This window comes from Saimiri boliviensis, chromosome 17 (genome assembly GCF_048565385.1).
Source record: "Saimiri boliviensis isolate mSaiBol1 chromosome 17, mSaiBol1.pri, whole genome shotgun sequence".
Classification (NCBI taxonomy): Eukaryota; Metazoa; Chordata; class Mammalia; order Primates; family Cebidae; genus Saimiri; species Saimiri boliviensis.
Genome location: NC_133465.1, coordinates 67,594,678 through 67,608,732, shown reverse-complemented (window position 1 = coordinate 67,608,732; position 14,055 = coordinate 67,594,678). Strand labels below are relative to the sequence as shown.

General features: G+C 43.8%; 1 protein-coding gene across 6 annotated transcripts in view; it reads right to left on the bottom strand.

Moving 5' to 3' along the window:
• Positions 1-14,055, bottom strand: part of TNRC6C (trinucleotide repeat containing adaptor 6C) — a 146,628-nt gene that overhangs the window by 20,932 nt on the left and 111,641 nt on the right. For all 6 annotated transcript variants that reach the window (XM_074389014.1, XM_074389010.1, XM_074389012.1 and 3 more), the window contains exons 10-15: positions 10,984-11,126; positions 9,433-9,582; positions 7,075-7,221; positions 4,256-4,375; positions 1,374-1,457; positions 882-1,122 (exon numbers count right to left, since the gene is read on the bottom strand). In XM_074389014.1, the coding sequence (XP_074245115.1) occupies positions 882-1,122; positions 1,374-1,457; positions 4,256-4,375; positions 7,075-7,221; positions 9,433-9,582; positions 10,984-11,126 (885 nt within the window). The remainder of the gene's footprint in view (positions 1-881; positions 1,123-1,373; positions 1,458-4,255; positions 4,376-7,074; positions 7,222-9,432; positions 9,583-10,983; positions 11,127-14,055) is intronic.

Genomic DNA, 14,055 nt, shown 5'->3' with positions numbered 1-14,055 from the left:
TACAGCCTCTGGTGTATATATCACAGGCACGTGACACCACACTGGGCCAATTTTTGTATTTTTAGTAGAGACGGGGTTTCACCATGTTGGCTAGGCTGGTCTCGATAGGTGAGCTGTGTCTCTCCTGGCTGGCCTGACCCTGAGGCTGGGCTGAGGTCTTATACTCACCTGCAGGTTTCATGTAAATGAGTGTGCTTCTAAAAGTTAGATTTCAACATATATATGCTGTTTGGTCGATTATACAAATCACATTCCATACAAAACTAAGTTGTATCAACAACCACTGCTTTTTAAGAAGTGTTTTTAATGTAAATCTGAATACTTTTATTGACCAAACTTCTCTGCAGTTTAGGCTAGAAGACAGTGGCTGGTAAAGTACAGTTCAGAGTAAACCAGGAATGGAGCAAACTTTGCAGATTTGACAATGGAAATGAGATTTTGGGGGCTCTCACTGGTACTACCTTTAATGATTTTATACTGAGAGTATTACGGCAGCAGCAGAACTCTTGCTCTATAGAATGTACTTAGAATTGTTCCCTTATTAAAAATCCTTGAGGCTGGGCATGGTGGCTCACATCTGTAAACCCAGCATTTTATGAGACTGAGGTTGGAGGACTGCTTGAGCCCAGGAGTTTGAGACCAGTCTGGGCAACATGGCGAGACCTCCCTAATCTCTCCAAAAAAATTAAAAAAAATTTTTTTTAAATTAAAAAGCCTTGAGATGCCTGTTCTCTGATTTTGTCTGGAGCTGCCCTTCCAACAGGCTGTGGTTTCAGTGCTGGCCAGTCCTCCTAACACTAACGTGCAGCCCTGGCCACCACACATGGACTCTGGGCATCCTCTCCACCCGGTGCAGCCGTTGAAGACCATGGGACACTCACCAAGAGGGTAAGGAGCAAAGGTGTTGGGTGAAGACTGCTGCTCTTTGGTCTGCAGGTCAGGTAGGCCGGGAGTCTGGGGGTGTGAGGGGAAGCTGTCCATGGCCGATTTGCCTGCAGAGGGGTGCAGAGACAGGTGCGGCGGGGGTGGTGGTGGCGGTGGCTGCTTTACGAGCAGGGCCTGGGCCAGCTGGCGCTGGTGCTGCTGGATCTGCTGCTGCAGATTAGTGATTGTGCGCGCAACCTGGCAGGCAGAGACACAGGGGGGTTAACCAGGGTGGGAAGGGACGCTCATGCTTGTCTAGGACTAAGTGTATTCTTCACTGTCTTTATGCTGAGGCCACCACTAGACAGGCCAACCACCTCCCAAATCTAGCAACAAAGGAAGGCTTGGCTAGAGACAAATCAACGATCATCTAAGAGTTCATCAATTAGTGTCTCTTCTATCAGGGAAAATTACAGCTCATGACAAAAATTAATCTGGGTAACACCTACTTGCTGCTCCTGTTGTCTCATGGATCCGGACACATTACGCTGGGCCTGTAACATCTGCTGCTGGATTTGTAAACGTTGGTATGCCTGTTGATGGAAAGAAGAGTTAAAATAGTATAAGAATTAAGTATAAGTTGAACTGATGGTTCAACTTTCTGACATTAGTTAAAAAATAAAAAAATAAAAAGAACCTAGCCACACTTCTTAGCCTTCTGACCAGACTGTGGCTGATACATATTGTGGAGGCACAGAGCCCTTTTAAAAGATCAACGTCTTATCAAGACTTTTTTAGGGTACAGAATTTTTAAAAATCAGAGTCAATATCCATCTAATGTTGGTAATGATGTTGGTCAGCAAATATTTTTCATTTAATGAAGAGATCAAAATTGTTCTGCCTGATTCATACAAACTGAAACTTAAAAAAAACAAAAAAACCACAAACAAAAAACCACCTATTCCATAATGATGAAGACTGAAGTCCAGGACAGCCCAGACAATGTGGCAGAACACTGGTAGTAGCATTCAACAGCATGATTCTCTCCATCATGTCATGGGAATGACAGCTAAGAGAGAACCTGAAATACAGATTTGTGAGCACTTTTGTCACATCAACTTGTCATCTACAAAGTTGGTTAAAGTTATAATGATATTCTTTTGTACACTGACATAGCAGCTTTGGTCATTTGTTTTGAAATGCTGGTTGAATATCGTAATTTTTTTTCTTACAACACAAATTTTGGGGACATTTTTGGTAAGATAACTCATTTAAATAGTATCCAAATAAAGGTAGAGATTATACTATTAGAAATGCCTCATTAATTTGTAATCATGGAGGAATAAAATACTTAGGTGAATCCTCATCAGCCCTAAAACTTAACCTTAGGAAGCACTGAAACTTCATTTTTTCAATTTTTCTGGAAAAAAATTTATGAACGAAATACATTGTTTTAAAATCAGAACACACTAATGGTAATTCAACATTTTCTTGATGTCCTTCACACCACAGGAATCAATAAAAACTTGCTGTATAACTAAATGATTCTAACGCAGCAGTATGATAATTAACTCTGTATAGCAATGCCTGCAGCGTCATCAAGCGGCAGAAAGTGATCTTCCTCTATAGTAACAGTTCTAAACCCGCATGCTTTTTCTGTATGTGCCTGTTTTCAGAGTGGCCTCCTTTCCTTTAGAGGACAGTGGTCTCCAGCTGTCAGGACTGAAAGCTGCAGGAATGCACACGTGCACAGCCTACCCACTGCGAGTCCTAACTACAGCACCGCCTCTCCTCTGATAGATGAAAAAACAGTCTCCGGCTGGGTGTGGTGGCTCATGCCTGTAATCCCAGCACTTTGGGAGGCTGAGGCGGGTGGATCATCTGAGGTCAGGAATTTGAGACCAGCCTGGCCAACGTGGGGAAACCCCATCTCTACTAAAAATACAAAAATTAGCTGGGTATGGTGGCGCACACCTGTAATCCCAGCTACTTGGGAGACTGAGACAGGAGAATCGCTGAAACCCACGAGGCAGAGGTTGCAGTGAGCCGAAATTGCACCACTGCACTCCAGCCTGGGCGACAGAGCAAGACTCTGTCGGGAAAAAAAAAAAGAAAAAGCAGTCTCTGAGGGCCAACCCTTGGTCCTGACCCCATGTCTAGAGCTTTGTGCTCTCCACTAAGGTCAGGACACACAGCACGTGTCTTCAGGCATGTCCTTCCCTCCTTCCTTCTATCCTTCCCTGCTGCTTACAGAAAAGCCAGACCTCAAACTTACTGGACACTGGACGTGTCTAAAAATTAGCAAAGGGAAAGGACTGAGGGCTCAAGTACCCTCTTATTAGCAAAGACTTTATGTCAATGGTTCTTTCTTTCAGAGCCCCCACTCTTTTTTTTTTCCTTCCTTCATGATTCCTGGTCATTTTCTTTCTTTTCAGATGGAGTCTTGCTCTGTCGCCCAGGCTGGAGTGCAATGGTGCGAGGCTTACTATAACCTCTGCCTCATGGGTTCGAGTGATTCTCCTGCCTTAGCCATCCAAGGAGCTGGGATTACAGGCATGAACCACAGTGCCAAGCCAATTCCTGGCCATTTTCTAGGTAGTAAAGTTGCCGGCTAAGATTGCTAAAGAAATCAGGTGCCTGCATTAAAGAATGAAGTAACACACGTGGTCCTTTAGTGTATGTAATTTCAGCAAGCATCTAGATATACAATGACACGGCAATTTACGGTAAAATCAGCAAGACTGTTTGAAAATAAAAAAGACAATCAAGACTATGTGAAGTTATAAAACTTCCAAGAATTATTAGGTCACACCAGCTATTCTAGACCGGGGTTTTGTGAGAGAATTAAGTTCGAATGCTCTCAGGCAACTACTATATGTCATAGAGTGTTTTTTCTCCTACGCTTCCAGAATGGTATTTGTGTAAACCATCCTTAGAAAAAATGATTTTTCGTGTTCAGTGGTTGTCAGAAACTCTGGCTGAGAGCTCATATAAAAAGACACGCCTAATTATAAAATCTGGTAGATTTTCTGAACACAAAGAGGCCAAGCCACATGCAGTGGTGTACATCTGTGGTCTTGCTACTCAGGAGGCTGAGGGTGAGAGGATCCCTAGACCAGCCTGGCAACATAGTGAGATGCTGCCTCTAAACAAAAACCGAAACAAAAAGGCCAAAAAATTGACAAAACTTAGCAAAGACACTTTTGAGTGAGAACTTCCTAAATCATGAAGAGTTTAAACACTTCGTGAGAGTCTCAGTGACATCCCTGATGTGCAGACAAACGTTATCATAACTGCTGCTCTCAGTGGCGTGCCACGCTGGCGGATCTGCACCGGCAGCAGGAGAGCACTCAGCCTTCACATTCTAACTCGCACGTGTCTATCCACTTACCAGCTGCAGCTGATAGAGCTGGTTCAACATCGTCATATGCTGAGGATTAATTGGCGAGGTTAATAGTGCAGGGTTGAGACCAATGTTTTTTGCTGCAAACTGCAAAAGCTGTGCTTGAACCTGTTCAACATAGAATATACTATTAGCCACTGTATCTCTATTAAATAGTTACTTGTTCATGTAGTTTTTCAAAATTCAAAACTGATTAAGCGATAATCATATTTGTTTCACGGGTGAAATCAGTAAGACTGATTTGTGGTAAAATCAGCAAGACTGTTTGAAAATAAAAAGGACAATCAAGATTATGTGAAGTTATAAAACTTCCAAGAATTATTAGGTCACACCAGCTATTCTCGACTGGGGGTTTTGTGAGAGAATTAAGTTCAAAGGTCACAAGGCCATTAACAAAATGTATGGACATTTTAACATTAGTAGTTAGCATGTGAAGAAAAGAAAGAAAGGAAAAAGAAAGAAGAGGACGCAGGGAAGTCTTCAGAGATCTCTTCCTCCAAGTATTTTAGTTATAAATGAGCTTTCCAAGGTTCGGTGTCCTCCCTATCAGTACTTACACATAACATGGAGATAGGGAAGAAACAGCGAGATGGCACACAGATGCTTTGCCGATTGGGACATGCTGGTTTGCTTTGTGTGGGGAAGACTGCTAACTGCTTCTTCTGCTATCGGCTCTCAGACTGGGTGCAGCTGTGGCCTAGGTTTGGGCAGTGGGATGCTACCAAAGGTGGTCTGTGCAATTTCAAGGCCACCCACACAACGGTGCTGCCTTTTTCCCTGTGTCTGGGAAGTGGCTGTGGCAGAGCTGCCCCCAATCCCTGCACTGCTTTCCTTCTGCACTGTAACCTGAGCGTGCTCAATGTCTACCTAGTTAAATTACTGTTTTTTGAGGCCTCTTTGTTGTAGCAGCTTATCCTATATCCTAATACATTCAATTATTATCTACTAAGATAACTTGCATCTTCTCTTGTTATCTATGATCTTATTCCCTGACAATAGTTAAATGCGTTAGTTACACTGATAGTTGTGCACTATCAACTCAGCGCACAAACCTGGGTTCAGACAAAGACAGAACGAGACTTACACTCAGTGCAGTGCCAGCACATCCTGCTCTCTTTCGTATGCTAGCACTGCCTTCCCACAGGCTATAGTTTGAATGTCTGTGTCTCCCCAAAATTCCTATGTTGAAACCTAAATCCTGTGGTGGAATCCAGAGCTGGGGCCTTTGGGAAGTGATCAGAAGCCCCATCATGAATGGGATTAGCACCCTCACAACAGAGGCCTGCGGATGCTTGTTTGCCCCTTCCACCACATCAGGATGCATAAAAGTTGCCATCTATGAGAAACGAGCCCTCACCAGACACTGAACCTTCTGGCGCCTTGATCTTGGACTTCTCAGCCTCCAAATTCCAACAAACTAAACACATTTAAATTAAATTTTATGAATAATAGAAGATTGATAAATTAAATGTTCTCTTTTGGAACAGGTTGAAAATAAGAAATCTTAACTATCTTCCTGGTAACAGAGGTCTCCTGGGGAAGAAAGCAGTCTTTTCTCCCTCTCTGCTAGAAGCTAGAATACGGTAAGTACTTCAAGATGCTGTTGTTCTCTCAGGGCAGGGCTCCAGTCAACCCTCACACCAGAATCAAGTATCTAGTAGCGCCTTGAGCTACCCCATGCAACGAAGATGTTGTTAATAACACAGATTATCAAGTATCTTATAAGGGGTAAGAACTAATACTGTAATTAAAAACTTAGTCCAAAATCTGAAATTATAAAATGTGCCAAAAATAAACAATATTAACAATTGATATATATTAGTCCTCAGAGATATGCAAAACAGCAAATATCCTTTTCCTCAATTTGATTTGACCTTTTTTCCTTTTTTTTTTTTTTTGAGACAGAGTTTCTGTTCTTGTGGCCCAAGCTGGAGTGCAATGGCATGATCTTGGTTCACTGCAGCCTCCGCCTCCCAGGGTCAAGTGATTCTCCCGCCTCAGCCTCCCAAGTAGCTGGGATCGCAGGCACGCACCACCACACCTGGCTAATTTTGTATTTTTAGCAGAGACGAGGTTTCACCACATTGGCCAGGCCGGTCTTGAACTCCTGACCTCAGGTGATCCACCTGCCTCGGCCTCCCAAAGTGCTGGGATTACAGGTGCGAACTGCCTTGCCCAGTGACCATTTTTCTTAATAATCTCTATGGTTTATTCCTGAAAAGGGATGAAAGAAAGGAAAAAAAAAAAAACAAACAAACTCTATGGGCAAAAATGATCTAATACTGAATATTAAACATCACTAAACATCTGTAACATAGATACTATTATGTGAAATGACGTTTAGTTCCTCACTGAAGCATGACTCCTCCGGCCCCCGGCTGCCCCCAGGGGACGCCCTCAGCAGTACCACAGGCGTGTCACTCTCCTCTCCCGCCAACATAGGACGGTTCACTGGGTTCGTCTAAATCATTCTCGAGAAAGACTGGGACAAAAACACATCAGTGGGAGTGCGCTATGCAGATCCTTCCCCCTCAGTACTGCTGCTGATCAGGAAGACGCCAAATGCTGGTTTGAGTGGCTGAGGCATTCCAAGGAGAAAGCTCTGAAAATGTCTCCTGGCTCAGGAGAATCCGTTTACTACTTTATAGTCTAAAAGTAACTTATAGGTTCAAAACCAGAAGGCCTTCTCTTAAACATGGATTTAGTCAGCTCTCACTTTAAAATAGTGACTTCTAGGTAACACAGGACCCCACAAAACGCCGGCATCTACATTCTGTTGCACAGGACTGCTTGGATGTGCGTCTGACCTGAGGGGATAGAAACTGAGGCACTTGAGCACGGAGACTGGGCTGGGAAGAGTTAAGAGGCTGCACTGGTGGCTGTGGCGGCTGCTGCATGGTCCTGGCTTGTGCTGCTCCACTATTGCCAAACATACCCAGATTGCCACTCGGTATCTGTACAGAGACAGAATCAGACACATTCAAGGCAGGCATTTAGAGTAACACTGTTTGGAGGTAGGGTGAAGTAATCTGTTCTAAGTGAATGCAGAATTGTTTCTACTTCCTATTACTGTTAACTTATACCCAAGAGAATTTTATTATTTTTTTTGAGACAGAATTTTGCTCGTTGCCCAGGCTGGAGTGCAATGGCGCCATTTGGCTCACTGCAACCACTGCCTCCTGGGTTCAAGTGATTCTCGTGCCTCAGCCTCCCGAGTAGCTGGGATTACAGGGATGCGCCACCATGCCTGGCTAATTTTTCTATTATTAGTAGAGACGAGGTTTCTCCATGTTGGTCAGGCTGGTCTCGAACTCCTGAGCTCAAGTGATCTGCCCACCTCAGCCTCCCAAAGTGCTGGGATTACAGGCATGAGCTACGATGCCTGACCAAAATGATTTTCTTTTTCTTTTTCTTTCTTTTTTTTTTGAGATGGAGTCTTGCTCTGTCTCCCAGGCTGCAGTGCAGTGGCATGATCTTGGCTCACTGCAACTTCTGCCTCCCGGGTTCAAGTGATTCTCCTGTCCTAGTCTCCCAAGTAGCTGTGATTACAGGTGTGTGTCACCATGCCCGATTAACTTCCAAGAGATATTTTTTTGAGACAGAGTCTTGCTCTGTCACCCAGACTGGAGTGTGGTAGAGCGATCTTAGCTCGCGGTAGCGTTTACCTCCCAGGTTCAAGTGATTCTCCTGCCTCAGCCTCCTGAGTAGCTGGGATTACAGGTGCCTGCTGCTATGCCAGGCTAATTTTTGTATTTTTAGTAGAGATGGGGTTTTGTCATGTTGGCCAGGCTGCTCTCAAACTCTTAACCTTAGGTGATCTACCCACCTCAGCTTCCCAAAGTGCTAGGATTATAGGCGTGTGCCACCTTGCCAGGGGTCAAGTGAATTTTTAATAGGCATTGTTTACACAACAAGAAGGCTACACCATTCCAGGAAACTACCAACATACAATGTTTCACACACAAAATATGACTATTTGAATAATATGCATTTCCAAAAGGATGTGATAAGAATTAGAGAGTAATAATGTGTGGGGATCACTAATCTCAGAGGATAGCAACATTTCAGACAGGAACTATAGTTATTATTTCAACAAGCCTTGAAATGGAATAAACTGACAAATTCAGGCAGTTAATTTTGTGTTAACTAAGATAAACATATGGTAGCTGCAGTTTTTACTCTTGTGTAATGAGTTACCTAACAAACAGGTGAGGGAAGGTATTCTATAGCTCACCTGGGAAGAGCCACCTGAAAGGCACTGGGCGAGACCCCCTGCTGCGAACCTAACTCCAGTGCACACCCTAGCTGGGTTGCTGACTTTAAGCTGGCATCTCACTGCATCACCACGGGGGGCGAACGGGCAATGTCAGACCACCAGGATCACGCCAGCTGGGCACTGGTGAGTGGAAGGGGCACCGCTGGTAACAACACCGGGACAATGGGCACACAGAGGCTGTTTGGCTGCCCACATCTCACAATGTCTACTTAGAGACATGTCTCTGAGGTGTGTGTGTCAACCTCATCCCTAAGAAAATCAGAGAAAAGGGATCTTCTATGCATGGGAAAGGATGATTTGTGTGTTTGTACATTTCATGTAGGAGTCCGTATGAGAAAAGGGAGAGGAAGTGGCAAACAACACTCTCAGTCCTTCCTTTAGTAACTAATCTCCACCTTTACCCAGAGTGCTGAAGCCTGGAAAAAATTGCCAGTGTGATTCCTGAAAACCACTTTGCAAGAGGTGTCATCTTTATTTCTGGGAAGAATGGGGAGAATGTGGTGCTTTCGTGCAGATCAACAGATAATAATGTTTTGGTTGTCAGGAGGGAAGAGGCTGGGTACTACCTGGACCCCTGGATGGATCTGGCAGCCAAAGACCACTGTGTAACACATCATCACTTCAACCAGGGCCAAGTTAGCACCAAGGGTGCTGAGAGTCAAACACAGTTAAGTCTAAGAATAAATATAACTAAAGCATTTCCTACTTCAACTCATAACTCCAGTCACCTGAAGGGAAATCCTGGTAGTATTTCAACTACGTGTACATTTTCAGTCATATTTTAAAATAGAGGTATTAACTACAAATAAAAAAGTTAATGTCTCAAACACATTTTTTTACAAGGCAGGTAAAACAAAGGCCATGTTTTGCTCTCTCCCAACAGCCTTACCTGTCTAGAAGAATTCAAGTTTTGCATGCCCAGCCCGGAGGCAATCCCACCCAGGGCCTGACTGGGGAGTGCACTGTGTGAAAGGGGGAGCTTCAGGCTTGGGGAAGGCAAGAACGGTGAAGGCGTGGGCTCTTCCACGAGACCGCCATCCTGATTGGAGAAAGAAAGGGTGAGCTGCGTGCAGTGTCCATCAGCAGACAAAGCACCAAACAGTTTCCCAAGGAAATAGAGGCGGCATGGACGGAGAAGTAATTAACAGATCAAAAACGTGTGGATAAGGGAATGGAGAACATGGGAAAAAGAAAAAGAAAAACAGGGTTAAGACGCTGTTTTCAGTTTAAAAGTAAGTTACAAACACATATATTAGCTGCTACAACTCTAACTATTGGCCCTGCCTGGGGTAGGAGCATGGAGAAGAATGGAGGCACTGGCAAGTCTCATATGGCAAGCGCTTTACAACCATTTTCAAACACTCTTTTTGAGAAGTTATTACCAAAGCTCTAGGAATACATTAGGTTGAACTCTAGGACATTGTTTTTTTTTTTTGTTTACCTACAAACACAGCAGTTTCATAGGGTGTAATCTAAGAAGAGGGTGACTTATAAAAGTAAGTTATAAACAGAACCTTACTAATTTTTTTTTTTTTTTTAACATCTATTGAGGTCATGTTATGTGCCAGGTCTTTTGCAAATTTATCTAACAATACAACTAGCCTATGCATTATTCCATATTTTAAATGTCAGGATCCCAATTTAGGGTTGCCAGATTTAGCAAATAAAAATATATGATGCTGAGTTACAATGGAATTTAGATGAGCAAGTAATTTTTTAGTAAGCCACCTGCATTGGCCTCCCAAAGTGCTGGGATGACAGGCGTGAGTCACCACACCCAGTCTCCTTTCACTGTTTCTTTTTATTTTTTATTTTTTATTGTGTCTTTCCTTGCTTCAATTTTATTTTCAAGGCTCAACATTTGCACTGAATTTAGTGCAATGCCTTTCCTCGCTTTGTAGTCACACTAATCTGGAGTGGGGACATCATTACATGACGACGCTGGGGACTGAGCTGTGCCTGGACTTGTTAGACATCCAGGGAATTTTCTACAGACGACTGCTGTGGTCACTCATGTGGCCAACTGACAAGGGCCAGCCAGAGATGGGTGCTTAAGCCTCACCACTTCCAATCCCTTTTCCTGAGGATAAACAGGTAACACATAATTTCCAAACAGAAGATCTGTTTTTAAAATGAGATAGCAAAATAGAAATTTGATGACCCCTGCCCACTGGACAAACTGAAGCAGATAACCAGCCAAGTTCACACAATAAAAATGAAAATCAGTTTTCAATCCGTATTTGCCATTCTCAGTAACATCATAATGAAATACAACATTCCCTTCTTTGAGTTAAACATTCATAATATTAGAGAAAAATGGATAAAAGTCACTTAAGTATTACAGTCCAGCAAGTTTTTAATCTGGCTTGCATTAAGGACACAGTTGAAATAAAAAACTCCTCTTGTAAAAAAGTAAACAAAAAACCACCTAAATTCATACCTTGTCAAGAAAGGTGGGGCGGTCCACGGAAGACTCTTTGGAGATTGGCGGGCGGCAGCCGAGGGGCTTGGCGGCCATTCCATTATGGTCGGTCACTCCCAGCCCACGCTTGTCCACGTCCACCTTCTTTTCCAGCAGAGCGCCTGGAGCACAACAAACAGAAGCAACGCTGAAAACAAAACAAGTGAGTGCTGAGCACAAGACAGGCACCAGCTAAGGCCTCAAGGAGAGATGAAAACCCTCCACCCCTTCAAATATAGGGAAGCCAGGGGCAGAGAGAGCCCTTAGCTTTGCCAGGGTGGAGCCCAACAAGGGGCTGACAAGGATTCAGGGGGAGGGGATGGAGGCTGACCCCCTACATCCTTCCATGGCTCCTGCAGTCTGTGATCTGGCCCTGCTGTCCTCGGCCCTCTCCACAGCAGCCACACCAGCCACTGCTGGCCCTCAGGGGCTCAGCTTGTCCTCTCCCCGGGATGTACCCCTCCCTGAGTTTTCTACATGGCTTGCTTCCTCATTTCACGTGGGCTCCATGGTGGCTTTCTTGCAGGGGCCTCCTGATGATCCTGTCTGCACCAGCTTCTCTCCTACTGCATGGCCAGGCCCTCCCCTTCACTGAGTCCTGATATCTGCAAGGACTCCTCCAGATATGCGGGATATGATACTGTGCAAAACAGACATTGTTTCTGTTCTCATGGCTCTTTTTCGTTTAGCCCATAGTAACTCTCCTACTTCAGTTCTAGGGAGTGAGGCTTCAGTGGCTGCAGCACACGCTGCTCTGCCTTGCTTGCGTGGCACTCTGCACCACACTTTGCATGTGAATGATTAGACAGTGTGCAAGCTACTCTCATTACTCATGAATTCTGCGCTTGTAAAACTGGCCTGCTTGCTAAAATTTGTAACCCCCAAATCAACATCTGTGGCACTTTTGTGGCTATTTGTGGACAGATTGGCAAAAATTTGAGTTACCCAACATTCGTGTTCCTAGCTCAGGTCTAGCTTCAGATCTCACATAGTAAAGAAGTGTCCGTTTTGTGGTCCATCTACCGTCATCCTTTTCATGTTTCTGTGCTTTCTGTAGTGATTCTAGTGTTTAAAATGGTCCCCTATTGTGGTGCTGAGGTGCCATCTCATGTTTCTAGGCTCAAAAAGGCAGTAATGTGCCTTATGGAGAAAATATGTGTGTCTGGTAAGTTTAATTTAGGCATGAGTTAAAAAGCACTGTTGGGCCGGGCGTGGTGGCTCAAGCCTGTAATCCCAGCACTTTGGGAGGCCGAGGCGGGTGGATCACGAGGTCAAGAGATCGAGACCATCCTGGTCAACATGGTGAAACCCCGTCTCTACTAAAAATACAAAAAATCAGCTGGGCATGGTGGCGCGTGCCTGTAATCCCAGCTACTCAGGAGGCTGAGGCAGGAGAATTGCCTGAACCCAGGAGGCGGAGGTTGCGGTGAGCCGAGATCGCGCCATTGCACTCCAGCCTGGGCAACAAGAGCCAAACTCCGTCTCAAAAAAAAAAAAAAAAGCACTGTTGGCTCTGACTTCAATGATCATCAATCATTGATAAGGTACATCCAGAAAAAGGAAGAGAAATTCACTGACCTGTATGTGAGGCTGCTCAGAAAGTACTGAAGTAATAGCTGGGCATGTAAAAGAGCTATGAAAAAGAGGCTACATTTGTGGATTCATGAGATGATGACTGATAAGTATAGCGGATGTCATTGTTATGAGTCTGAAAGCCAAATAAATTTATGGTCACATTATCCAGGGTCAGAAAAACGTTACACTCTTCTTGGCTAATGTTTTAGTATTAACAAATATGGCACATAATTATTTGTGAGAAAAAAAATATTATATATATTTATATTATACATATTTTTATATAAAATATAAAAAATATATAATATATATTACATAATTATAAATATATATATTTTTTAAAAATTTTATATATATATATATATATATATATATATATATATATATATATATATTTTTTTTTTTTTTCCTCTTAGAGACAGAGTCTCACTCTGTCACCCAGGCTGGAGTGCAGTGCATGATCTTGGCTCATCACAACCTTGACCTCCCAAGTTCAAGTGATTCTCCTGCCTCAGCCTCTGGAGTAGCTGGGTTTACAGGTGCCCACCACCATGTCCGACTAATTTCTTTTGTGTTTTTAGTAGAGACAGAATTTCACCATGTTGGCCAGGTTGGTCTTATGACGTTCGGTGATTTGCCCACCTTGGTCTCCCAAAGTGCTGGGATTACAGGCATGAGCCACCACGCCCAGCCGAGAAATATATATTAATGTTAAATAAGTTGTTTTGAAATAAGAAACACATAAAAAAGGTTATATATTGATTGGTTGACAAAAATGACGTGAGCAGAGGCTCATAGGAAGCCGACCCTGTATGTCTCCTAGGAGCACTGGTTCAGTATTTGTCAATTCGGTGTTTGTGGTGACTTGACAGAATATAACTACCAAGAAAATAAGAATCAACTATATTTAAATATAAATATTTAACATTATTATTACTTTTAAAGCAGCTCCAGAACTAGGGTTGCTTGTTCCTTGACAGAAAATCTCATCTCTCAATAAGAGTCAGTACTCGGCCGGGCATGGTGGCTCAAGCCTGTAATCCCAGCACTTTGGGAGGCCGAGGCGGGTGGATCACAAGGTCAAGAGATCGAGACCATCCTGGTCAACATGGTGAAACCCCGTCTCTACTAAAAATACAAAAAATTAGCTGGGCATGGTGGCACATGCCTGTAATCCCAGCTACTCAGGAGGCTGAGGCAGGAGAATTGCCTGAACCCAGGAGGCGGAGGTTGTGGTGAGCCGAGATCGCGCCATTGCACTCCAGCCTGGGTAACAAGAGTGAAACTCCGTCTCAAAAAAAAAAAAAAAAAAAAAAAAAAGAGTCAGTACTCAGCCAGCAAGGCGCCGTTTCTGCCGGCCCCTAGGCAAGCCCACTCTGGGGCAAGGCACGAGGAAGGCACTCAGTGTCCACTGAAGTCTGGTGGGTGGCTCCAGTGTCTCTCAGAGTGTCACTATTACTTTACCTCAAAACAGAC